Source organism: Callithrix jacchus, chromosome 4 (assembly GCF_049354715.1).
Source record: "Callithrix jacchus isolate 240 chromosome 4, calJac240_pri, whole genome shotgun sequence".
NCBI lineage: Eukaryota > Metazoa > Chordata > Mammalia > Primates > Cebidae > Callithrix > Callithrix jacchus.
Genome location: NC_133505.1, coordinates 115,591,092 through 115,617,896, shown reverse-complemented (window position 1 = coordinate 115,617,896; position 26,805 = coordinate 115,591,092). Strand labels below are relative to the sequence as shown.

The 26,805-nt window shown below is 44.7% G+C and overlaps 1 protein-coding gene across 12 annotated transcripts; it reads left to right on the top strand.

Moving 5' to 3' along the window:
• The first annotated feature begins 1,033 nt into the window (after positions 1–1,033).
• Positions 1,034–26,801, top strand: ZBTB24 (zinc finger and BTB domain containing 24). 12 transcript variants are annotated; one of them, XR_013534475.1, is made up of 7 exons: positions 1,034–1,214; positions 2,094–3,073; positions 8,278–8,445; positions 8,949–9,027; positions 9,686–9,769; positions 17,208–17,289; positions 18,014–21,943. XR_013534475.1 is itself a non-coding variant. In XM_035296473.3 (7 exons), the coding sequence occupies exons 2-7, from the start codon at positions 2,122–2,124 to the stop codon at positions 18,735–18,737; spliced, it is 2,094 nt and encodes a 697-aa protein (XP_035152364.1). In that variant the 5' UTR covers positions 1,034–1,214; positions 2,094–2,121; the 3' UTR covers positions 18,738–21,943. The 12 variants fall into 12 exon arrangements, 7 of the variants coding, with proteins under 7 accessions (XP_035152364.1, XP_035152368.1, XP_035152367.2 ...); XR_004742001.3 differs by having other exon boundaries at positions 9,605–9,769; XR_004742000.3 differs by having other exon boundaries at positions 8,944–9,027; positions 9,605–9,769.
• The last annotated feature ends 4 nt before the right edge of the window (positions 26,802–26,805 follow it).

Below are 26,805 nucleotides of genomic sequence, written 5' to 3'. Positions count from 1 at the left end.
TTTATCCAGAGGGCATGTGGGAGCCACATGGATTCTAAGTCAAGGAGTGACCCTAGACTCTGGATCTCATATGCACTTGGAGAGATCCTCTGTTCTCCTGCGCATTAAAGGGAACAAAACTGCAGCTGAAAACAGTTAGAAACCCTTAAGTCTATTAAAGAAAGATGATCAAAGTCTGAATAATAATGATCATTTTAATCATAGCAGATGAATTAAAACCAGGCACTTCCTAAGCCCATTACATACTTAATCTTGTTTATGCAACAGCAACCCTACCAAAGTGGCACCGGTATTACCATCTCCAAAAAGGTAAAGAAGTTGTGAGGGTAAGTAATTTGCCCAAGATCTCTCAGAACCCAGGTTTCTCCCACTGCAATGCTCTCTTCATCCCTTGGACTAAGGCATCGGGAGTGGGGAGGAAAAGGAGGCAGATGTGAAAAACGTTTAGGAGATAAGTAATAGTTATTATATTAGCACTAGATGATGATGGTGATGATGACAATGATGACAGTAAAGGCGATTTCATGCCTTTACACATACAATAACACAAGATTCAGTGTCAAAGAAGAGATAAAATTGATTAAGGGATTGGAGTCAAGCTAACAGTTTAATACGATATAAAACTTCCCAAAGTGCAGGGTCACAGCGCCTCTCCTGTCCATTGCCCCCAATTCGCCGAAAAAGTCGCTCCTCCCTGGGCTCCCGGGTGGTGCCATCAGCGGGGCGCCGGCCCGCGCCCCGCCCCGGCCCGCGCCCCGCCACCTGACACCGTCCCTCCCCCGACGCTGTGCCCCGCCTCACCCCACCTCGCCCACCCCGTCCCGCCCCGGCCCTCCGGCCCCTGCCTGCTATCTCGCCCCGCCCCGCCCCCAGACCCCAGACTGCCGTCGCTCCCCGCCTCGCCCCTCCCCGCCCCGCCGAGCCCCCTGGCCCCGGCCTGCCCCTCCCTGCCCCGCCCCGCAGCTCTGGTGTGCCCCGCTTCCTGGGGCGCCTGCGGGCCACGTGGTTCGGCGTCCGCGCGCAGGCGGCTCTCGGCTCCGCGCTTCCGGGTTGGCCGTAGCTTCGTCAGCAGCGCAGGGGCAGAAGCCCGAGCGGCGCAGAAGCACCAAAGACTGGCCGGGTGGAGCGGAGGGCTAGCGGGGTCCGGCGCGGGTCTCCCGCCAGGCCGTCGGGTAGGCTGGCGGAGACCCGGACCCCACCGGCCGCCCTGAGAGGTAGGTCGGCCGCACCGACCCCTACGTAGCCGTCTGCTCCAGGGGCGGGCTAGCGGGGCCTGGGCCGGGAGGCGGGGGTCTTTGCGCGCCGCCTCTCCCTGCTCTGCAGACCCCGGGTTCCAGGGGCTCCGCGCCGCCCCAAGTTTGGCTGGCTGCCGCACGCGGCTTACGTTATTGCTATTTTATTGCAGCTACCTCACATTCACTTTGGACATACGTGTTTCTGCACTCTTTTCACATTGGTTCCCTCACACGAAATGGCTAATAATCTGGAAGGTGAAGGCAGCTTCGTTCTCCTTGAGATAGTTGTGCAGTCATAGAAAGTTCGTGCTTCGGAGGACTTTGGAGATGGTGATCCCATTCCTTCATTTTAGAGAAGGCACACTCTGAACTGTTCCATGGGTATTGGAGAGTCACCCAGCTAGGTAATGTGCGGCAGGAATAAGAATCCAGAGCTAAGTTTTTTGGGGTGGAGGACTCGTTCTGTCGCCCAGGCTGGAGTGTAGTGGCGTGATCACGGCTCACTGCAGCCTTGAACTTCCAGGCCTAGGCGATAATCCTGCCTCAGCCTCCCCAGTAGCTGGGACCACAGGCAGGCACCACCATGCCCGACTAATTTTTATATGTTTTGTATAGATGGATTCTCTCCATGTTGCCCATGCTGGTCTCAAGCGATCTACCCGCCTGGGCCTCCCAAAGTGCTGGGATTATAGTTGTGAACCACTGCGCCCAGGTCCAGAGCTAAGTTTTTAGACAGGCAATTAACTAAAAATGGTAATGGTAAAATTCAGTTAATGATGTGAATAGGAAGTTATTTGGGCTGGTATTAACCTTTTAGACAATGCTTCCTCCTTTTTAAACCTTGTTTTCTTGTTTCAGATTTAAGCCTTCGTGGCTTCTGAAGAAAATGGCAGACACCTCGCCAGATCCTTCTGGGCAGCTTGTCGTACACTCCGTCACTCACAGTGACACTATCCTGGCCAGTTTTGCGGATCAGAGGAAGAAAGGCTTCCTCTGTGACATTACTTTAATCGTGGAGAACGTGCATTTCCGGGCCCACAAAGCCTTACTTGCTGCCAGTAGTGAATACTTCTCAATGATGTTTGCAGAAGAGGGTGAGATTGGCCAGTCCATTTATATGCTGGAAGGCATGGTTGCAGACACCTTTGGTATCCTGCTGGAATTTATCTACACAGGTTATCTCCATGCCAGTGACAAAAGTACAGAACAAATCCTGGCTACTGCTCAGTTCTTAAAAGTCTATGACCTGGTAAAGGCTTACACAGACTTCCAAAATAATCACAGCTCCCCAAAGCCAACAACTTTGAACACTGCTGGTGCTCCAGTGGTTGTTATCTCTAATAAGAAAAACGATCCCCCAAAGCGGAAACGGGGAAGACCAAAGAAAGTCAACCCACTGCAGGAGGAGAAATCAGAACTGGCTGCAGAGGAAGAAATACAGCTAAGAGTTAACAATTCAGTTCAGAATAGACAAAACTTTGTGGTTAAAGGAGACAGTGGTGTACTGAATGAGCAGATTGCAGCAAAAGAAAAGGAAGAATCGGAGCCTGCTTGTGAGCCAAGTAGAGAGGAGGAAATGCCAGTTGAAAAAGATGAGAACTATGATCCCAAGACCCAGGATGGCCAGGCCAGCCAGAGTCGGTACAGCAAGCGGATGATCCGGAGATCTGTCAAACTTAAAGATTACAAACTTGTTGGGGATCAGGAGGACCATGGTTCAGCCAAGAGGATCTGTGGCAGGAGAAAGCGCACTGGAGGCCCTGAAGCTCGTTGCAAAGACTGTGGCAAGGTCTTTAAGTACAATCACTTTTTAGCAATCCACCAGAGGAGCCACACAGGTAATGGTGCTTTCAAGGCTTATAGCAGTGTGTTTTGGAATTTGGAATAGTGATGATGATAATAACTTTCATTTCCTTTGCAACTTCTGTGTGATGGGCATTGTGATAAAGACTTTATGCATGTTATTGCACTTAATTTTCTTCACAGTCCTGCAAGGTAGGTGATATCCCCATTGTACATTGTATGATTAAATCATATTTACTAATATGTAAGAGTGGATTCCTGAAAAAGTGCATAGTTTACAGATGAAGCTACCAAGTTCTAGGGAGCTTAAATAACTTGCAAGAGTCACCCATCAGTGAGAGAGCTTGGATGGAACCCAGGTAGCCTGGCTCAACAACGTCTCTCATTTGTAGTTATTGATTGAATCCTTTAATGTCCACTTACCAAGATCTAGCCCAGTGTACTCTGCTTTCTGATTCTTGAACATTCTTCGTCTTGACCATAGCCATGCTTTGGATCCACAATTCTGTGTGGACCACTTTCTAACTCAGCCATTTAGCTTTAAATGCCTTCCCTTTTTGGGGCCCTTTAGCCCAGCATTAACCAATGTCACCCTTCTGTGATGATGGAAATATTCCTACATTTGCACTGTCCAATATGGTGGCCAGTAGCCACATGTGGTTTTTGAGCACTTGAATTGTGCCTAGTGTGACTGAGAAACTGAATTTTAAATTTTATTTTCATTTAAATTTGAATAACCACATGTGGCTAGTGGCTACCACATTGTACACTGCAGCCCTAGTGAGAAATCCCTTCCTTCTTTGAGCCCTTTCAGGTGCTTAAAACCCACTCTGCTTTGGGTCAGATTGTTGTTGCCGCTTGTATATCCCTCAACTTAATTGTAAGCTTAAGTATAGGGACTGGTGCTTGAGTCTTCTGCTACCAAGCAGCATCTGGTACTGTGGTTCTCAGCCTGCACATTAGAATCACCTAGGGAGCTTCTAAAACTACCAGTGCCTGGACCTCAACCCCAAAGCATCTGATTTAATTGTCTGGAGCCTTGGTGCCTTTAAAAGCTCCCCAAAGACTTTAGCTACAGATAGGCTCAAGACCTTGAATTCTGGTACTTTGAACAAAGTAGATACTTGAGAAATATTTGTTGAACTGTAATAGGTTATATTTTTGCTGTGGTTTTTTTTTTTTGAGATGGAGTCTCGCTCTGTTGCCCAGGCTGCAGTGCAGTGGCGTGATCTTGACTCACTGCAGCCTCTGCCTCCTGGGTTCAAGCGATTCTCCTGCCTTCAGCCTCCTGAGTAGCTGGGATTACAGGCAGGCATGCACCACCACACCTGGCTAATGTTTTGTACTTTTAGTAGACACTGGGTTTCACCATGTTTGTCAGGCTGGTCTCCAACTCCTGGCCTTGTGATCCACCCGCCTTGGCCTCCCAAAGTGCTGGGATTACAGGTGTGAGCTACCACGCCCAGCTGGCTATTTTTATCTAAGATTACTATGTGCATAGTTTGTAGAGTTAAATCATTATACAAGACTTAAGAAAAACCATGTAGGATCTTCCCTTTTGTCCCTGGTACAGTCCCCGACTTACAGTGGTTCAATTTTTCAACTTTACAATGGTGTGAAAGCAGTACACATTGAGCGGGAAGTGTACTTTGAATTTTGAGTTTTGATCTTTTCCTGGGCTAGTGATATTCAGTATTAGCCTCTTAGGCCATGCTGGGCCACACAATCACAGGGTAAATGACCAGTACTCTGCATGTTGTGTGTTAATACAGTACTCTCTACTAAGTGCATTTTTGGCTTGTGGCATTTTCAGTATGATGGGTTTCTTGGGACGCAGTCCCCTCGTAAGTCAGGGAGCACCTGTATTCTCAATTTCGCAGCCCATCACTTTAGTGTGGGTCTGTTTTCTTCCATCTGGGTTAGATATCAGGTAGATTCATGAGGTCTGGAAACTATCTTTCAGTTCCAGAAAATCTTGAATTATTTCATAGATGATTTCCTCCCCTCTCTTTTCTCTGTTCTTTGTTTTCTCTTACATTTCCATTATTTTTTGCCCTACTTTCTGGGGGATTTCCACTTTGTTTTTCAGCCTTTATAGGTTTTCTATTTCAACTCTTATTTTTTTTCCCCCTTTAGAGCTCTGTTTTCTGAATTTTTAAATTTGAATTATCTTTTATTTCACAATGTAATATCTTACCTCTGTGAGCATGTTAATGATAACATTAACATTTCCTCACTGGAGCAAGTTGCTTTTTTTTCTTCTTGCTTGTCTGTCACCACTACAAAAGGCTTTCCTTGAGTGCCTGGTGGTTTTTTAAAAATCATATTTAATCATATGTAAGAGTAGGTTGCTAAACGCGACTGGCAGTGCTGCGTGCATGGAGAGAGCTCGTATTTGTTTATTTATCTATTTTTGAGACTGAGTCTTGTGCTGTTGCCCAGGCTGGAGTACAATGGTGTGTGATCTCTGTTCACTGCAACCTCTGCCCCCTAGGTTCAAGCGATACTCCTGCCTCAGCCTCTCGAGTAGCTGGGATTATAGGCACCTGCCAGCATGCCCAGCTAATTTTTTGTATGAGAGAGCCTGTAAAACCTTGTTCCCAGACCAAACTGAGGGTCTGGCTTCTGTTTCTCATGGCCCACTAAGGAGATGCAGATGAACTGGGGAGGAAGAGAGTTTTTATTTCATAACCAGTTACAGGGAGAAGTCCTGAAAATTATCGCCAGACCAACTCAAGATTTAAAAAGTTTTTCAGAGCTTATATACCTCCTAAGTTATATGTCTAAGTTATAAGTGTAAGTGTGCATTCATCTAAAGACATAGGTGATTAACTTCTTTTAATCTGTAACTAAGGTCTGAGTCCCGAAGACCTTCTTCTGGAGTCTTAGTAGTTTATTTAATCTAAACGAGTCTAGGTGCTGGGGTGATTACCCTTATGTCCTGCTAAACCATGGAGGTTTAGGGAGTTCCTTCAGACCCCCAATAAAACTTATTTGATCCTAAATGGGTCCTGTTAAGAATTCCTTCATTATTTTGTCTTGCTTTAAGGCCCAGGAGAAGCTTAGGCAAAACTCTTGGTAGCTTTTGTTACATTTCAGCCTTTGTACAAGCGCACTGGCTTTTAATATTTAACTTACCCACTCAGTACTGAAACAGTTGTTACAGAGGCCTGCCATAACCTCTCTAGAGGTGGTGCAGCTGGGTCTGTGTCCTTGCTGGTAACTGGTTTCCACATCTTTGCTCTCTTACATTGTACCTAACATGTTCCAGTGGAAGACGCTTTTTCTCTCCCACTTGGAGGCACTAGGCCTGGCTGCTCACCCATGTCTAGGGCAGGAGGGAGAAGAAGGAGTCCGGGAGTCTCATCATCCCAGATAGAAATGTTGACTTATTCTCCCTATGGTGATCCCTGTAGGGCTGTTGGCCCCACAGGGTCATGGGGTGTCCCTTATGCTGTGCTGAGCTGCAGGATCCGAGAAGTAAAGAGACAGGACACTGAAGAACTGGTGAAGAGCATCTGGACTCGGTGGGGCCACGCCACCTGTGAGTGGAGACAGGCGAGGCCTCGAACGCCCAGAAGCGTCTGTATTTATTAGGTACAAGCAGGGGGAAGTGTTGTGAGTGAGGTCATCGTGTATAGGCTTAGTGATAGGACATACATAATCACGTGAGTCACAAGTGAGGGGGCCACCCCATTATGTCACCTGGGCAGAGAGGTGGGCCGTGCGCAATAGGGGGCTATGCCGTGCACAGTACTAGAGGGTCATGTACAGAAAAGGGGTTCACCCCCATTAGGTCACTGAGGCAAGGAGGTGGGCTGTGTGCAACAGGTGTCATGTGCATCACTTCTTATCTGGGGTTGGAAACTCCAAAGTATTTCTAATAGAAGGATACTGTAAGCCAGTGCAGTGGGAGCTAACAGATTTGTGCTCTTCTCTTAAGATATTTATGGGAGGATGATTTGAGCTAGCACAGAAGCAAGAAAAGACTGACAGGGTGTATAGCTGCCGTGACTGGTCACACAAGAGGGGTTTTTCTCCCTCGGTTACTTCCAGGATCTCAGGCCTGAGGCCTACTTTTCATAGGAACTGGATGCAAGGTACTACAACTCCTTTATCAGGAGGACAGGCTCTTGCCATACAGCGTATGGCCTTTCAGGCAGGGATGCCACCACCTGGGTCTTTGGTTCTCATCCTGGTTTGGCTGTTTTCCCATGTACTGCTTCTGTTCTGTGACTGCTCTAGGCATTCCTCCTACTACGAACTACTATATGGTTATATGAAAGGATTATATAAATCAGCACTAAATGTGTCAGTACAGCTCTGACTACAATACCTATATGATTATATAGAAAGATTATCTGGAGGAAATAGCTGAGTAGTAACACTATAAACTAAGATATTCTTCAGGCACTAATTGTGCCCGGGGTTTGCACAGCTCTCCTTCCTTGGTGCTAGTGGGGGGCATTACTCACAGATCCCAATTCAACTGTGCCTAGAAACCCCTAATCCTGAGACCTCTTTTTCTTAACTCTCCTCAGAGAACATTCTCATCCTCTCGTGGGGAGAGGGACAGTCTCCTGGCTGTATAGAATGGAAGATTTCATTGGGGTCTAAGTACCTTTGAAACAGACTTTCATTTATCCTCTCTCACTCCTGTTTCCAGAGATAGCAGATGCCACCAAATTCCTGAGATTTTTGGAGATTGTGTCTTAAAAATTAGGTTGTATTGGGCTGGGTATGGTGGTTTATATCTGTAATCCCAGCACTTTGGGAGACTGAGGCAGGAAGATAGCTTGAGCCCAGGAGTTGGAGACCAGCCTTGGCAACATAGTAAGATCCTGTCTCTTAAAAAATGTTTTTAATTAGCTGGGTAGGTGTGGTGGTGGTGGCACATGCCTGTAATCCCAGCTATTCAGGAGGCTGAAGTGGGAGGATCATTTGTTCCTAGGAGGTTGAGGCTATAGTGAGCTGTGGTAGTGCCCCTGCACTCCAGCCTGGGTGACAGAGTGAGACCCTCTTAAAAAAAAAAAAAAATTGGTTGTATCAGTGCTACCCACTGCTGGCTTCAGATTCATCTGTTCCAGCTTCCAAAATTGTATTGCTGATGTCTCTTTTGTTCATTGGCCTCTTGGATGTGTGCCTTTTAAGAAAATCCTTTATTGTTATTTTAATTTGGGAGAGACAGAAAGATGTGTGGATTCTTACTTACACCATGCTCCTGGGGCTCTTCTTCCAGGGGAGCGACCTTTCAAATGTAATGAGTGTGGAAAATGCTTTGCCCAGAAGCACTCTCTCCAGGTCCACACCAGGATGCACACAGGCGAGCGGCCGTACACCTGCACCGTGTGCAGCAAGGGTCTGACCACCAAGCACTCACTGCTGGAGCACATGAGCCTGCACTCAGGTAGTGGGGGTTGCCCAGAGGGCCAGCTGTCGACAGATTCTCATTCCCCAGTGTGGGCATTACCAAGACCTAAACCGTGTTTTCTCAACCTAGTATCATTTCCAATGTGGTGTCACCGAAACAGGATTTTTGCATCCGTCCAAGTGCAGTTTAGAGTTCTGCACTGATCCTTCAGCTTATAAACTGGCTGCTGGGAGTTTGGTGTGCTTGCATGTTTTATTAAACCACCAAAGTTTAGAATTATTTTTACTTTAAACACCTTTGGGGAAACTTAAATTCCCCCGTTCTGCCCCAGTCTCCACTACTCCCTGTTGCCTTACATACCTTTGCACATTGGTGTTTCCGTGTTAGACTGAAGGCTTCTGGGTGTGTAAACAAGTCACTTATGTCTTTTGTAGAAAATGGGGACCTGGGTCCACTGTAGTATTTTCCTTATTAGTGAGCATTCTAGTTCTTTATAGTTGTTTGCATGTTTTAGTGTTTTGGATTTTTTGGCAGGACAGAAGTCTTTTACCTGTGATCAATGTGGAAAATATTTCAGCCAGAACAGACAACTAAAGAGCCATTACCGAGTTCATACAGGTACAATAAAGTGAGAATGTTTAGATTGGGGGGAAAAATGCAAATAAAAATTGTTCTTGAAACATTAGGTTCATATTGTAGGTGATAAATAGGTATTTAGGGAAAAGAGCCTTAATTTATATGTTCTTATGTTATTGTCTGCCACCATGTGAATTTTATTTCTATTCTACAGTTTTGGTGCCACAGAAACCCTACAGAATTGGCATCTTTCAAAAGTGCCACTCGCCCAAGGGAGCTTCAATCAGTTGTTGTTAGTGGTGCCTGGGCAGAAACATCATCACCCCATGGCTGTCAGCCCAGGCTTTCTCTCCCCTGCTTCTACCTATTGTCCTTTTTGTTTCCTGCCAACTAAGATAAGAAATGGATGTGGGTTCAGAGTGTCATTTGAGATCATTTGTGTCCTCAGTCACACCAGTACTTTGAGGAAAAAGGGAGAGACTACATTTAGAATTGGAAGGATCCTAACTCTCTTGGAGGAGGCAGTGAGTTGAGGTGCTCAGGAAAATATTAACCGTTACCAAATTAATGAGAACATTTTTGTTGTTAAAGTGCCATATTTAAAGTGATTATTTTTCAGGGAAGTGCTTTAACACAAATCACTGAAGAAAATGCAGGGAGAGCATATATGCACTGACACTTTTTTTATTGTTGCGACAAGGCCACTCATTACCAGAATGCAAAGACTGCCATCGCAAATTCATGGATGTGTCTCAGCTAAAGAAACATCTGCGAACACACACAGGTAAAACTCCACCTTGCTTGTCCCCCTGGTACCTGGGATGTTTTCAGGAGAGTGAAGAATGAAGTTCTCAGAGTCCCTCGCTCAGCCTGTGTTTGGAAATGTTTATCGTAAATTGGATGGGAGTTGTGTTAGAAGATAATTTAAAACTGAAGGCAGAATGTTGTCAGCACTGTCTTTGGGGAAATCACATCTCTTACACATGAGCAAAATGGAGATCACTTACCGAGCACTAGTCCTATGTCACAGTTCATTGAATACCACAGCATAGTGATCCGAGTCTGAGTTGGTTCTGTGTTTCACTCTTAATTTATGTCAGCACTGAAGATGATATCAAGACTTTTTAAAATTTTTTTTGAGATAGGGCTCACTCTGTCATCCAGGCCAGAGTGCAGTGGCATGATCACAGCTCATCACAGTCTTGACCTCCTGGGCCAGAGGGATCCTCCCACCTCAGCCTCCCAAGTAGCTAGGACCAGAGGTGCATACCACCACACCTACCTAATTTTTAATTTTTAAATTTTTTGTAGAGGTCGGTTCTACTATGTTGCCCAGGCTGGTCTTGAACTCCTGGGCTCAAGCAGTCCTCCCGTCCGAGCCTCTCAAAGTGTGAGATGGCAGGCATGAGCCACCTTGCCCAGCAAGATAATTTTTTTCAGAAAAGACAGCAAAGTGTGACAGACACAAAAGTAGTGTAGACACTGAGAATTTCTCCACTTTCTCCCCTAGAACCAACATTTAAGCAGCACCACCTCCAGAAAAATCAGTTTCAGAGATGACAAGGAGAGGCAGCATTGATTAGGGCAGGTCACATTTTTTTATGTAAGATCAGAAAAGTGGATCTTTTATACCTTTTGGTAAAGAACATGTGTTAAAAATAAGCCTCAGATTTTCTAAGAAAAACTTGCCATTGCAGGTATTTAATGATTCTGTTATCTACTGGAATTATGTAAATAGCAAGTTGATCTATGGTGCTCTGGACTTCTGGTTTTTTTGTGTGTGGGGGGCGGTCACTGTCTCACTCTGTTGCCCAGGCAGGAGTGCAGTGGTGCGATCTCAGCTCACTGCAGCCTCTGCCTGCCAGGTTCAAGCGATTCTTTTGCCTCAGCTTCCCAAGTAGCTGGTACTGCAGATGTGTGCCACCATGCCCGGCTGGTTTTTGTATTTTTTATAGAGACAGGGTTTCACTATGTTAGCCAGTCTGGTCTTGTTCAAACTCCTGCCCCAAGTGTGAGCCACCATGCCTGGCCTGGACATTATTTTTTAAATACAGGTTTTTCTTCTTAAATTTAGTAAACTTCTCATCGGATATGGACTTTAACACGTGTACTGAGCACTTACTGGGAACCAGGCAGTTTTAGGCTTTGAGAATTCAGCAGTGAATGAGATGGGAACAGGCCCCTGCCTTAAGGGGCCAGCATTCCACAGGAAAGGCAGAGTATAGACAAGTATAACACATTAGGTGGTATGAACACACTGAGGAATAAAATGCACAGCAACGGGGCAGGAAGCGGGGGCTTTTTTTTTTTTGGAGACGGAGTTTCAGTCTTGTTGCCCAGGCTGGATTGCTGTGGCACAATTTTGGGTCAATGCAACCTCTGCCTGTCCGGTTCAAGTGATTCTCCTGCTTCAGCCTCCCGAGCAGCTGGGACTGTACAGGTTTGTGCCACCATGCCCCGCTAATTTTGTATTTTTAGTAAAGATGGGGTTTTGCCATGTTGGCCAGACTGGTCTTGAACTCCTGACCTCAGATGATCCACCTGCTTCAGCCTCCCAAAGTGCTGGGATTATAGGTGTGAGCCACTGTGCCCAGCCAGGAGCTGTTCTTTTATGTATGGACTCGTCTGGGAAGGTCTCACAGATGAGGTGGCATCTTGGATGGAGATGAGAATGCAGTTGGGGAGCCAGCCAGCACTGAGGATGTCCAGCAGAAAACATTCTAGGCAAGGGGAGTCCTGGGCACATGGCCCTGAGACAGAATGTTTTTGACATGCTGGAGACATGCTGGGAGGAGCACCGAGGCAGAGCCAGAGAGCTGGGAGTAGGAGATTGTGGTGTAGGTGGATGTTCTCAGTTTAGCTTCATGCTTTTACCCCCTGGGAAGCTTTAAACAGAAAAACCTGGTCCCAACCTCCAAGATTCTGATTGACTTGACCTGGGTGGAGCCTGGGAATTGGTGTTTTTAAAGTACTCTTCAAGAATTGTAGAGCACACTTGGGCTAAAGTACTTTGAAGGCCACAGTAAAGACTGGATTTTATTCTCTGGGAGGTGGCTTTACTAAGTGACATGGCATGACTTAGGGTTGTAATAGGGTCAATCCAGCTGCCCTGTGAGGTCGGGGGAAGCCAGGGTGGAGGCAGAGAGGCCCATTAGAAGGCTGTGCAGTAGTCAGGCTCGGAACAGCAGAGGTGGTGTCAGGTGGTCCAGTTCTGGATATATTCCAAGGAAGAATCCATATGATTTGCTCATGATTGGATATGGGAGGTGAAAGAGGAGGCAAAAGCCACCAGAAGAAGGAAAAACTGGGGAAGACTAGGAAGAACAGATGAGAAGTTAGATTGTGGACTGGTTGGTGTCTATTTGACATCTATGTGCAGGTGTGGGGTAGAACATTGGATACTCAAGTCTGGAGTTCAGGGGAGAGATGCAGGCAGAGCTCTGGATTTCCACACGTACACATGTGCCTGCAAATAGTTATGTGGCACTGTGCTGAGCTCCCCAGGGAGATGGGGACGGTGGAGGAGATGTGAAGGAGAGTGGAGTTGGTTTGGTCACACTGAGCGGTGCCAGAAGAGACACTTCCCCTTGGTTTTGTTGTCTGAGTGTAAGGGGGAGTGAGATTTTTGGTCTTTGTGAGTAGCAGTAGACTTGAAGTGGGGATGAAAAGGAATAGGAGACCTCCCCTCTGTAATTCCAGCAAACCCTTTTCAGCCTGTGTACTCTGACAAGCAGAACAGAAAGTGGAAGATGTGTGATAGGTTAAAAAGGAGACAGAACGGCTTTTGTAAAATGGTTTGCATGACTTAGAAGGATTAAAAGAAATTGAACCCATCAAAAAATTGGGGCTCTCCAAGAGCAGCAACTGTGACCCATCTGTCCCTAGCATCAGCACGGAGAATCTGCTTTAATGTTGGTGGACAGCATTGGCATGTCAGTTCCCTGCTCCCTGGGCATTGAGCGTAGCCAGGGTGAGAAGTGCCAGTCCTGCCCTCAAGGCCATGTTTAGCTGGAAACCAAGACTTCATCTTTTAGAGATGATCCGTCATTCATCTCTTAGATCTTCACGCACAAACTCTCTCTGGGTTAGATGTTCTGCACCAAGCACTGGAGAAGTCAAAGGCAGATTAGAGATGTTCTCCTAAGAGAGCATCCCCGGGGAGGGGAGATGGACATGCTTTGAGATGGAGGCAAAGTCTCAGGCAAACAAGTAGTACCTGCCAGTTCACCGCATCTCAGGCTGTCCTGCTCACATCTTGTCCCCATACCTGGCACGGGTCAGGTTTACAGGGACCCAGTCAGGCCAAGCAAGTTCACAGGAGTGATAAAGCAGAGACTTATCAACTCAACAAAGGGATTACACCTTTCTGTTGCCCACAGCACCTCCTCCGTCACATTAGTATACCCAAAAGCCAAGTTAGTGATCCAAAGATTGCATGGTGAGCTGGGAGCAAGTCAAGGGAGTTAGCCCAGGCCACGGAGAAGCCTGGTGAGCGACCTCTGACCCCACCACAGTCCCACCCCACCAGTGTCCCTGTTCCTGGATGGTGCTCTGAGAACACTGATTCTGCCCTGTGGGCTTCACATGTAGATGGCCCTGCCTGGGAACAAATGATAAAGCTCAGTAAGTCAGTTCTATTCACAGCCTCATTGTGGCTTGAAGTTGCAGCTTCCCAAATCTCAACTGTGTGTTGAGATCATTAATGTTGACACTTGGGTCTTCCCATCTTCCTGAGACCTGGGGGCCCCTCACCATCACGTGCCCTTACAAAGTTTACATGCCCTTTATCATGAAACAGTATGGTGTGGTCAGAGCCACAGCAGAGGTGTGAGCACAGGATGGGAAACGGCTCAGAAGACCACATGGGAATGCCAAATACACAGGTGTCAAACCATGCTCTTCACAGTTATCATTGGCTTGTGTCCCTTTTCTGCCAAGATTGGCAAATACACGAGGAAATGCACATCTTTATGTATTGTTGGTGGGACTATAATTTGGGAACCTTCTGGAAGGAACTTTTGTAATACTTAACAAAATGTAAACCATGCAGTTGTGAAAAGATGTTTGCCCAAGGATATTCATCACAGGCAATGTTGTTTATAACTCCACAAGCTTAACAGCCACCTGAATGTCCCAGGAAGGGATCAGGTAGGTATACTTGAGGCAGTAGACACAGTGGTACACAGCATAGGCTTTTAACATGGCGGTGTGGCTTTACTGATGTGACAAACAGCGTGCGCTGGATGCCCTCACAGAGTAAGACTGCAAACAAACAGATTTGTCTGTAAAGATGCTCACCATTGTTAACCAGTTATCTTAATAGGAGAATGGGGGAGCGGGTTTTATATCTTTGTATTTTCGATATTTGATTTATTTGCAATGAACACAGGTAACTTTTTAAGAGAAACAAAGCTGTGGTCCACAGTGGGAGGCAGGATGCTGAGGGGTCTAGATGGACAGAACTGGAGTGCCAGGTGAACGTGACAGCTGATAGAACGAGAGATGTCACTGACTGTCATGCCTGGCTGGGCAGGGGCTGGGTGATGATGTCCTCAATCTAAGAAAGTTATTCTGGGTTTCAGTAGAAGGACTGGGAAATCCAGCTTTGATGTTAAGAAACAGTGAGTCATCAATACTAACTGGAGTGGGGTCCAGGATTTAAGTCACTGGAGAAGGGGAAGGGTGGGATCATGGAGGAGAAGGCAGAGAGGAGGGTCTGGAAGCACACCCTAGAGCCGCTTCTGTGCTTCTGTTGACGTTGCCCTGGGCGGGACCTCTCATCACACTCCTGTCTCTGCCTTTTCCTTTAATCACCTTTGTCTAATCCTCTTGTAATACACTTCTTTATGGTCCCCATGCATCTCAGGCCCCGTCCTCTTACCTTATGCTTCTCCATCTGCCTCCTCCCACCTCCTGATCCAGGTCTTGTGCATAGCCTGTTAGAGGTCCTCTGGCCTCCAGCCCACCCTCCTCATCATTCCCAGGTGTATTTTCTTAGTATTTTCAGTATGTCCTTCTGCTAAAAACTTCAGAGGGTCTACGGGTCCCCTGCCTGGAATTCATAGTTCCTGGTGGCTTGGCCTGCTGGCTCCTGAGAGTGATCCTTGTCGCTCTTAGCGCACACCATGTCCATTTCTGACACCCACTTCTGCTCTTACTATTGAGACTAGTACCCTGGTCCAGGCTTCTCTCCAGTCTAGCCAGATCCTGCCCCACCCATATCCAGTACCCTGTCTGTACTCAGTATCGTTGAGGCCACTCGTTTCAATGTTCAGTGAAACAAAGCCCTATGTTACTCAATTGCTTTGTGCATCTCCTCAAGTAGATTGTGCATTATTTGAGGCAGTCATTCCATCTTTTAAAGTTTCTTTTCTGTTTCTTAGCTGTGTACTTTGTTGATGGTCTGTCAGTGTTTGAGAACTAAATAGACTTAAGGAATGGGTGTCTCAGTTGAAGGTGGTAGAGCTGTACACAGGGGAATGGATCAGAAATCCTAAGTGGGAAGACCTCCTGCAGATTGACCTTGGCTGTGGAAATTTGCCTTCCTGCTGTCCTGCTCACTCCCTCAGAGAGTTTCAACTGCAGGATGTTGCTCCTGCAGAGAATTTCCATTATTTTAAACATTTACCCTCAGAACTCATTTGCCATCAGACAGACTTTCCAAAATACATGATGTGTGTTTCCCACAAAATTTTATAATCACAAGCAAACGGTAGGTACTCAGTCTTTGAATCTTGAGAGGAAGAAAACCAATCGAGATGAGAGTAGGCCCCAACTCTGATGGAGAAAACTGTAGAGACATTATGGCAGTGGCCTGGTCTTAATCTTTGGAGTGCTAAGAGCTCATGATGCAAAGATACAGATTCATCCAAGTTGTTACAGGTGTCCTCTGCCTCGATGGAGAAATGTCTTGCCTGAATTGTCCAGTATATGCTGTGAAAGGGAAGCTCACTAACCATCTTCCACTTCAAATTGCACTTTTCCCTTGCTGCTCTCCTGTTCTCCAGTTAAGCGGATTTTGCTGCTTGCTTCTCTTTTTCTTTTTTTCCAATTTAGTTTTCTTGCCTGCATTATGATTACTTAATTTTGTTTCTGGGGAATATGAATAGTCTGTCATTGTATGTTGATTGTGCAGACTAACACTGAGTAAGCACTTGCTGATGTTAATGAAGCCTAGTGGGTTCTGGAGCAGTAATCTCATGTCTGCCACCCCCATGAAATTCATTCATTCAGCAGGGATCTCCGAAATGGCATGCCAAGCCAGATTCTCAGTACTGGGGTACTGGGAGCTGATACGCCCACAAATTATCTTAAGAAGGGAGAAATGGATAATAAATAATATATACAGTATATGAGGCAGCAATAGGATTGTAGAAAAACTAAATTGGAGAATTGGACTGAGTGCATGGCAAGGTTGGTAGTGCTCTTGGTGGTGATGGAGCGTCACTGATAAAATAACATGTGAACAGAGATGAGGAGAGTGAAGGAGATGAGGAGAGTGAACCATGCTGGGAGACAGCCTGAGATAAGATCAGGGAGGTTTGGGGTGAGGAGTGGGGTTTACAGGGTATAGATCTATAATTGCTTATGGGCCAAGAATTTTGGGTTTTATCTTGGGGTGGGAAGCCAAGAGAACATTTGCAGCCCAAGCATAAAATGATCTGATTGCATCAAGGATCGCTCTGGTGGTCACTTTGATAGTTTATGGCAAGGAAGCAAGAGCAGAAACAGAAACCTGATAGGAGGCAAGAGATGGTGGTGTGGATCAGAGAGTGGCAGTGGCCATGGAGGAGCAGTGGTCAGGTTCTGGATATATTTGGAAGGCTGATATAAACATGAATAATACATAATTCACCCTAGCACACAGGAGTCTTTTTAGGGTCAAGGGGCTACCTAGCCAAGCAATAAGGCAGGAGAGCATAGGTGTAATATAGGTGTAATATCTAAGGGGAGAAAACAGGAATAAATGGGGCATAACTCATCTCCTTGTTGCAGTTTTCAGGTTTTTAAGAGAAAGAACCATGCCTTGATTTCTGTGTATGCTCTTGGCACTCAGCACACAGTGCTTAGGTTAGGTACAGAGTAGATATTTGGTGAGTGCATCATTCATTTACGCTTACGGAGGGGATTGCCTTTGCTCTGTTTATATTGTGAAATTGAAGTGCTCTTTTGATTTTTGTCTTATGCTGAATGTGTATTGTTAAATGGTTTCTTCTTTTTAGGTGAGAAGCCATTTACTTGTGAAATCTGTGGCAAATCTTTCACAGCAAAGAGTTCTCTTCAGACCCACATCAGAATCCATCGGTAAAGTTTTGCAGATATTTTTCTCACATGGAGGCCTCATTCAGTTCTGATGTTCAGTGAGGTGACGTGTGTTACCTACATAGTTTTCTCCCATCTGTTACTCTGCCAGAATTTTCTGTGCAGTTTATTACTTTGGCTTTGTTTTTTTTGTTGTTGTTTTGTGACAAGGTCTCGCCGTCACCGTCACCCAGGGTGGAGTGCAGTGGCGTGAGTGGAGTGCAGGTGGGAGTTCAAGTGATTCTCCCACCTTGGCCTCCCAAGAAGCTGAGACCCACACCCAGCTCATTTTTGTGTTTTTGGATAGAGACAGGGTTTTACCATGTTGGCCAGGATAGTCTTGATCTCTTGACCTTGTCTTGATCTCTTGACTGTCTGCCTTCGATATTCTGGATCTCTTGACCACCTGCCTCAGCCTCCCAAAGAGCTGGCATTACAGTCGTGAGCCACTGCGCCCAGCCTACTTTCTTTTCTTATCTGAAATACATACTGTGGAATCATAAAATTTTAGCACATCTGCCACCCTTCCTCAGACACCACCCCACCCTATTTTCAGATTAGAAACTGTCCATGGAAGTGAGACTTGCTTCAGTCCTTAGTAGGAGAACCCTTTACTTATGACTTGCAGCCAGTTATTTTCCACTGCTCTTGATTGCTTCTCCCTAAATAATCAGGAAGTACTCAGTAGGTATTTCCATTTTATAAATAAAATGTTTATTTCTTGTAGAGGAGAAAAGCCATACTCATGTGGCATTTGTGGCAAATCCTTCTCTGACTCCAGTGCCAAGAGGAGACACTGCATTCTACACACCGGCAAAAAACCTTTCTCCTGCCCTGAGTGTAACTTACAGTTTGCTCGCTTAGACAATTTGAAGGCTCACTTGAAAATTCATAGCAAGGAGAAGCATGTGTCAGATGCCAGCAGCATTTCTGGCAGTAATAATACAGAAGAGGTCAGGAATATTCTTCAGCTACAGCCATATCAACTCTCTACCTCGGGAGAGCAGGAAATTCAGCTTCTTGTAACTGATTCTGTACATAACATCAATTTCATGCCCGGTCCTAGCCAGGGAATCAGCATCGTGACTGCAGAGAGTTCCCAGAACATGACTGCAGACCAGGCTGCTAATCTCACCCTGCTCACACAGCAACCAGAGCAACTGCAGAATTTAATTCTTTCAGCTCAGCAGGAGCAAACAGAACACATTCAGAGCCTCAATATGATTGAAAGCCAGATGGGGCCCTCACAGACAGAGCCAGTGCACGTGATCACTCTGTCCAAAGAAACTCTGGAACATCTTCACGCCCATCAAGAGCAAACAGAGGAGCTCCATTTAGCTACAAATACTTCCGCTCCAGCTCAGCACCTGCAGCTGACACAGGAGTCTGATGAGCCACCACCCACTCACCAAGTGCCACAGTCAACGCCCCTTGGCCAGGAGCAGAGCTGACCTGTAAACATGTTTGACTGCTTGATTAGGCTCTCTCATAAGCCAGCTCTGACTGGATTTTGAATGCTTAAAGTTAGGCTCTCCGTACCATTGACTTCAAGTTCCTCTGATGGCTGACTGATGTTTGTAATGCTCGCCATCCAGGTAGCAAGATGTGTGTGTGTGTGTGTGTGTCTTGTCTAAGGTACAGATTTGGGTTTAGCATTTCAATATTGTTGATTGGTTTTCATTTTCATCTGCAACATCTCATAAAGACTCGGGTAGTTTTTCTCTGGGGTCACTGATATCAAGTTTTCTGTAAGGTTTAAATGTTCACAGCCATAGGTTATGGTCTTGCCAACCTCCCCAGTTTTTTTTTTTTTTTAATTTTCTAGGACAAAAGAAATCATATCTTGGTTGAACTGGGCAGAATGATTGGTTCCATTTTCTTATTTTTCTTAGGCAACACATTTGTTACCAATACAAGTCAGGGCTAAATATGATGGATCACAATGTTTGGGAAATTTTCCTTTTAATTACTTCCAGTCCCCAAAGACAAAGTGAGCCTCAAAGTTTTATTATCTTTGTGCAGTACAGTGGGCTCATCGTGTCATGCTTCAGGAAGAGTCAAACTCATAAACTCAGTATTTTAATTCAAAATTCATGTAACAACATAGCCAAAAGTATAGGATTTTTTAAAAAAAATTTTGAATTCGTCTTTTCCAAGAAACATAAATTTACATATTTTTTTAAATCAAGCTATCAAAATTTTAATTAAGTCTGAAATACAAAATTGGATCAAGACATTCACCCAAAATTCTGAATTTTTGTCAGAAATGAGATTTGATTTTCATGAGGGTAAAGCTTTCTTAACTATCCTGGAACATAAAACTTTATTCAGTATAATTTAAGTCTAATATAAACTCAACTGAATTCTAACTGATCTCCTGAAAATGTTGATCTATGTGTTGTGTCTGATAACGTTCTGGAGATGGAAGCTTATAATTCATTTTTATTGCAGAGTAGGTTAAATCCCACAAAGTAAATATCTTCTAATCTTTTCTTTTTTAGAGATAGCGTCTCACTCTATCACCCAGGCTAGAGTGCAGTGGCACAATCATTGCTCACTGTAACCTTGAATTCCTGGACTCAAGCAATCCTCCCACCTCAGCCTCCCAGTAGCTGGGACTGCAGGGATGTACCACCACACCCAGCTAATCTTCTTCTAATCTTAAAAATAACTTTGAGCCTCAGAGACTTAGTAGCCAGCATGTGTCTGTAATTATATGATTTTTAAATCATCATCAGAAAATTAAATTATGTTTGGGTTAGGTTTTCAAGCTAAGCATATTTTATTGAATTCTTTTACCACTGTCATGTAAGCTGGTAGGGAATTTTTGAGAAAAGGTGGTGGGCACTAGTATGTCTAAATTAACAATGCTGATGGAGAGTAGGGGTAATCTATAAAATTACTGCAGTCTTTCCATTAATTGTTTTGTTTTCGACATCTTTGATTTCTACCTAAATCAAATAAGTTCTTTGGAGGTTAGAGTAATAGAGAATTCTTCATGTTTGAGAGAAGATAAAAACATTTTGGTTGCGTATTTCCTAAGCTACATTTTATTATATGTAAATCACAAAATTTCCAAAATGATATATATCTTAACCAAAGTAATGTTAAATCAGGCCTGACTAGAGCAAAGATAACAATTTTTTTTTTACAAACACTGTTAAACCCTAAATATTATTTCAGATTCTCGTTTAAACTGTTTAATTTCATTCTTAAAACACAAAGTTTTTTACCAGACTTTCAAAGCCTTCCTACCAATCCACATTTTCTCCAGGAAATTAAATATTGAAGTAAATGAATGTTTACTCACTCTGGATAGCTAGGTGATTATTCAGAAAATATGCTTACATAGCTATTTATAAGTCAAGTTTCACTGGCTTTATAACAGTCTACCTCTACACTGAGGGAACTATGACATGCGCAACATAGGTCACTTTAAATTTTCTAGTAGCCACATTTAAAAACAAAAAGAAGCAGGTGAAAATATTAATAAAACCTTATTTAATCCAATATTTGCCAGATATTTCAACATGTAAAAATATATTGGACATTTTACATTCTCTTCTTCGTACTAAGCTTTCAAAATCTGGTATGTATCTTACACTTTCTACACATCTCACTTTGGATGCTAATGTTCATTGGACATACTTGATCTGTATTAGATTTCATACAATTTACAGTTGAAAACATTTTCATATCAAGTAGTTACAGACAAAAGTTTTTTTCAAGAATTGAAATACCGGTTTACAAATGTATATTAAAATTAAAATCCAGTTCCTTGGGACACTGCGCAAATGCTCGATAGGCACATGTGGCTGATGGCTGCTACATTGGACGGCATGGGCCACCTGTTTGCCTGAATTATTTGACCAGCTGCCAAAGAGAAACAAGAAAATGGTCGCTTTCTCAATCTAGCTTCTTTCTTTGTCCCAAATATGCATTCTGCCCCTTGAACAAAAAAGTTCTGGGCCGGGTGCGGTGGCTCAAGCCTGTAATCCCAGCACTTTGGGAGGCCGAGGCGGGTGGATCACGAGGTCAAGAGATCGAGACCATCCTAGTTGACATGGTGAAACCCCCTCTACTAAAAATACAAAAAATTAGCTGGGCATGGTGGCACGTGCCTGTAATCCCAGCTACTCGGGAGGCTGAGGCAGGAGAATTGCCTGAACCCAGGAGGCGGAGGTTGCGGTGAGCCGAGATCATGCCATTGCACTCCAGCCAGGGTAACAAGAGCAAAATTCCGTCTCAAAAAAAAAAAAAAGTTCTGTGACTTGGGTACCCAAAAGAAATGTCATGAACATGGAAGTGCTTATGTGTCCTTGAGAAATTACATTGCCAGCGCAGTGTTTCACAGTTCATTTTGCACTAAATGTGTACGATTTTTTAAATTGTTTTAACCAGAAATACAGAGTGTGTTTCTTAGGAAATAAAATGTTCTGCTTCAGGGCTCCTGAAACACCTCGTTTTGAAGGTGAATCTTTGGTTTTCTCCCAGTAGAGGGCCAGCCTTGGAATGATGAGCTCTTACCGTCAAAATCAGTTATTCAAGTGCTTGCCCAGTGCTGCTTGAAACTCACCTCTACTCTGTATTTTCTGCTGTGGTTCTTGTGTTATAAATGTTGTGAGCCAACAGATTAAATGATGCTGAGAAATGAAAAGAGATTCTCATTATAATTGCTTACCTAGGATTCTCATTATAGATGCTTATCTAGATTTTCATAAATGGGAACATAATATCTTCCACATGTGGAGTCCTCATTATTGGCCAGGAGCCAAGCCAGATGTGTTAAGTCTGTCTCATATCTTATTGGGTCTCACACAACGTCCATGTCGGCACACAGATTTACACAGCACCCTCTGGTTGGAGGATTCCAGTCACCTCTGGTCATGATTGGTGTATTAGTTTGCCAGGACTACCATAACAAATACCAACAGACTGGGTGACTGAAAAAATAGTAAGTCCATGATCAAGGTGTTGTGGGTTGATTTCCTCTGAGGCCTGCCTTCTAGTTGTCTTTCCCTGCCTGTATCTTCACATCTTCTTCCCTCTGTCCTAATCACTTTTAAGAACACCAGTCATATGGGATCAGCTCACACTAATGACCTCATTTAATCAACTTTTCAAACACAATCTCATTCTGAGGTACTGGGTACTAGGACATCAACATGTGAATTTGGAGTAGGGGATATAATTTACCTCCTAACAACTGGTATCTGGAGTCAGGAGGGGAGCAGTGTCTGGTACGCACCTTAACCCAATGGAAGCATTTCTCAATCTGCATGACATTCTGATGAGGTAAGTAATTAGTATGCCTGTTGTACAGATGAGAACATGGAGCCCAAAGAGAAAGTCTGTTGCCAATTATTTGGGGCCGGGCACGGTGGCTCATGCCTGTAATCCCAGCACTTTGGAAGGCCAAGGCAGGTGGATCGCGAGATCAAGAGATTGGCACCATCCTGGCCAACATGGTGAAACCCCGTCTCTACTAAAAAAATACAAAAATTAGGTGGGCATGGTGGCACGAGCCTGTAGTCCCAGTTACTTGGGAGGCTGAGGCAGGAGAATTGCCTGAACCCAGGAGGTGGAGTTGCTGTGAGTCGAGATCGCGCCACTGCACTCCAGCCTGGGTAACGAGCGAAACTCTGTCTCAAAAAAAAAAAAGAAAGAAAAAATATTTTAAATTAAGGGTAGGTTTGTTTTGTTATCCTGATAAATGTTAAGGTAAAATTTCATCTTCAATTTCTAAACTTAAGCCTAAATTCTTGAGAATTGAAAGAAAACCCTTTGTCTTGCTTTTTAAAATAGCAGATAAAGAGGTATGATCTGTAAAAAATCTTGCCTTCGTTTTGTAAATAGCAGCTCTCAAGGAGTGATGTCTCAAAGAAGCCGGAATGTCGTGATAGTTTGTCCTGCTCTCAAATTCTTTTCAAATAATTAACAGCAAAAGACTTTAGTTGACTTAGTCGACTGGAGTGAGCGAGCGAGAGAGAGAGTGTGTGTGTGTGTGTGTGTTTTATTCTAACTTGAAACATAGGACATCAACAGCTTCTAAACTAAAGCTCATTCAAATACATTTTTTTTTAGACATAGGGTCTTGCTCTGTCGCAAGATCAAGTGCAGTGGCAAGATCATGGCTCACTGCAGCCTCTTAGCCTCCTGAGTACCTGGGACCACAGGCATGCACAACCATGCTCAGCTAATTTTTAAATTATTTTTAGAGATGGGATCTCACTACATTGCCCAGACTGATCTCAAACTCCTGAGCTCAAGTTACTCCTACCTCAGCCCTCAGAGTGCTGGGAGTAGGATATAAGCCCTTGTACTCAGTGCACATTCTCAGTAATACAAAATGTAGGAATTTAAACACGTTTTGGTAACAGCAAGGGATCTTAGCTTTTTTTATGTGAGTCTGAAAAGTGGTACTATATTCAGTATGAAGTGTGGAAAAAGGAAAAAATTTGGGCAGGGGTCAGGGTACAGAACTTTTATTCTGAATTCCTAATATCCATAATATGTCACTTTAAATATGAATTTGATTTTCCAAAAGAATGTGATTTTAGTTAAGTATTTAACTGATCCTGAACCTAGTTGTGTGTTTAATCTTTGAGGCGTCTCAGGATAGAGTCCTTGTGTTATCTTCGAGTCTTGGAAATCATAACTGTGCTTTGACTTCTGGGGAGGGTATTGAGTAAAAAGCAGCATACAGAGGAATAAGGTTGGAAGGAAGAATAAGAAAGAATGAGGACCCCAAATTTGTGATATACCCACTCCAAGCCAAGAGAGAAAGCTGGGCATCACTCTTGAGGGGGCCCACCTCACCCCCACACCCAATTCGTGGCCATGTTATGTCAGTTTCACATTGAAGTATCTTTTGAATCCATCCACTTCTCCCATTCTCACTGTACACCATGTCACTTGCCTGGACTCCTGCCTGATTAATCCTTTCTTCCACCTCCTGCTGGGCTCTCTCCACTGGAAGCGGTGATCTTTTGGGCTCACCATTGTACCCTTAGCTTAGCATCCAACAGAGTGCCTTGCTAAATGAAGAGATTTGCATTAGTTATTAAAATAAATATCACCGTGTCTCTGCTCTGCTTGAAATCTTTCTACAGTTTCCTATGGCATTTAGAATAAAATCTCCAATTCAGCTTCCTCTTGGGACCCTCTTCCCCATTGTGGTTTCCAGGCACTTGGATTCCTTGCTGTTCCCCAAACATACCCAGCTCTTTCCTGCCTGAGGGCTTTGTGGCAGGTAGTTTCTCAGCTTTGAAAGTTGTCTGCCTTCACTCTGAGTCATGACTGCTCATCTGTCAGAATTCAGGAATACCCTCCCCTGTCCTCTAACCTCAATCAAACCTCCCTCTCACGTCCTCTCATGTGACTCTCTACACTTTTGGCTCAGATGTCACTGTCATCAGGGGCTGTCTCTGGCTATACTGCAGCCACAGCTTCCTCACCCAGGACCATGGGTTTATTGCTTGAAGATACTGGACTGCAGGTGCAAAGCCATATTATAGGGTGGCATAAATATGTCACCTGCAGTCCTAGGGACCCAGTTTCTGGTCCCAGGCCCAAGAGATGAGAAATTGGGAGGTGACAGAACATGGTATGGGGCAGGGGAAAGAGAATCCTGTCTTAATGTCTCAGGTTTTTAACCTAGGCTACTGCTAGGTTTTACCATTTGCAAAAACATTAGAATGGGACTCTTAAAACTGATGTATCACCCACTTATTTGATCCAATATGAATTGGCCAATGTGATTATGCCAGTATTTTTAGTTCTATATACACATAATTTGAATCATGACTCAAGAGTCTGATTAAGGAGAGAAACTCTTGTAGTTAAACAATAAATAGCTTTAATAGAGATTGTTTTTTTTCTTGGAAGAAATTCTGAGTAAACTTGGTTTGGGTCTTCTAGTCTGTTCATTTCTTAGGCCAATATTGAATGATAGAATTTTGGATTAAACTGCCTCCGTTTAGAGATGAGCAGACAGAAGTGTGGTGGCTTCACATTAGGCTAGTGTGAAGCAAAGCTGGAATCCAACCAGACCTTCTGGATTCCAGAACAGTATATTTCCTGCTTTATACCTCCATGTAAATATTTAATTAGCATAAATTGAAACTCCAAGTCAGCAGTTTTTAACACTGATGAACTCATTATTGTTCTGTGATCTTTTTTAAAGACAAATTTTATGTCATTCAGAGCCACATGACCCTGTTCGTCATTGAGTCAAGCCAGATTCCCACTGAGCCTTTGCAAAGGCAGTAAGTGGAGCGCTAGTTGTGAGCCATCTACTGGTGAAAGGGAAATGAGTTGATTTTAAAGGCCTAGTAACCCAGCTGTGGTAGACTTTAGAACGTTTTTACACTATTTATTTAAATATGGGTGTGTCTGATATTTGGCAAATTCATTTCAAGCCAAATGATGTGTCACACTCAAGAGCTAGGATGGGCCCAGCTGGGAGGCTGCCCTAGTTTTCTGAGCGTGACCTGGCTGAATTCCCTTGCTTCTGGCAGAGAACAGGCATTTTCCCCTTCCTTTCCTCCCCCTGCCTGCTTCTCAACTCGAGCTGAGAAGACTGTGTATTAAGTCTTACTGCGTCTCAGAGATTTTCCAGCTGAAATGCAAAGTGAGAATAAAGGGAGAGCCCTGTTGCCCCCCAGCTCTTTATGGTCTCTGGATCTCAAGGACAGCAACCCTCTATTTATTCCTGGGTTTTATTAGTGTTTCCAGTGTAACAGTGTCACTTCCTCTAAACAAGAAACAGATTCTTAAAATGCCAGCCTTTCATGCGTCATTTTGGATCAACCCTGGTTGGGGTGGAGCACAGACCTGGGCCCCCAAACAGCTCTGCCAACTTGCTGCGTGCAGGTCACAGAGCATTTGTGACTCAGTTTCCTTTTTGGTAAAATGGGACTTGCAAGCACTGATGTTGAGGTAATACTCATAGGATAACGTCAATAAGTTGAGACTCCACGTTTTGTTAATATTAACTGCCTGAATGACTGGACGAGTCCCTTCACTTTAGGCGCTGTTTCCTTATCGGGGAATACAAGGAAGTTGATCCCAAAGGCCTCTCCAGCCCTTTTCAGCAGACAGTCCCGTGGGTCCTCACTCTAAGGCAGTCTTAGACTTCGAGTCTTAGCCTTCGTCTTTCTTCCCCACACCTCTCCCATTCCCCATCTCTTGATGGTGGTCTAACCCGCCCGCCATCCCCTTCCCTCTCACTTCTCATATCTATTTGCAGATTGCTGAATTTTCAGGACTTTAATCCGCGCCCTTCGCCCTCGGCCCGGGTTTAGCAGCCGACCTATCTCAAGGGAGGCGCCCTCCGCGCTTGGATCCATCCTGGGGCGTCCGGGCCGTAGATCTCCAGGTGGGAGACTGGAGGAGAGCGCAGACGTTCCGGCGCCACTCTCGGACCCGCCAGCTTTTCCGAACTTCTAGAGAAGCCTGAGCGCCCTCTCCGCCCGGCGCTGGGAGGCAGCCAGCAATCCTGGGACCGCGCCGGGGTGG

Excerpts from the sequence above, each read along its gene's own strand:
- ZBTB24 (XM_035296473.3), top strand. The coding sequence starts at position 2,122 with ATGGCAGACACCTCGCCAGATCCTTCTGGGCAGCTTGTCGTACACTCC. Across the intron at positions 3,074-8,277 it reads CCACCAGAGGAGCCACACAG|GGGAGCGACCTTTCAAATGT; the intron begins GTAATGGTGCTT and ends CTCTTCTTCCAG. Across the intron at positions 9,028-9,685 it reads CCATTACCGAGTTCATACAG|GCCACTCATTACCAGAATGC; the intron begins GTACAATAAAGT and ends TGTTGCGACAAG.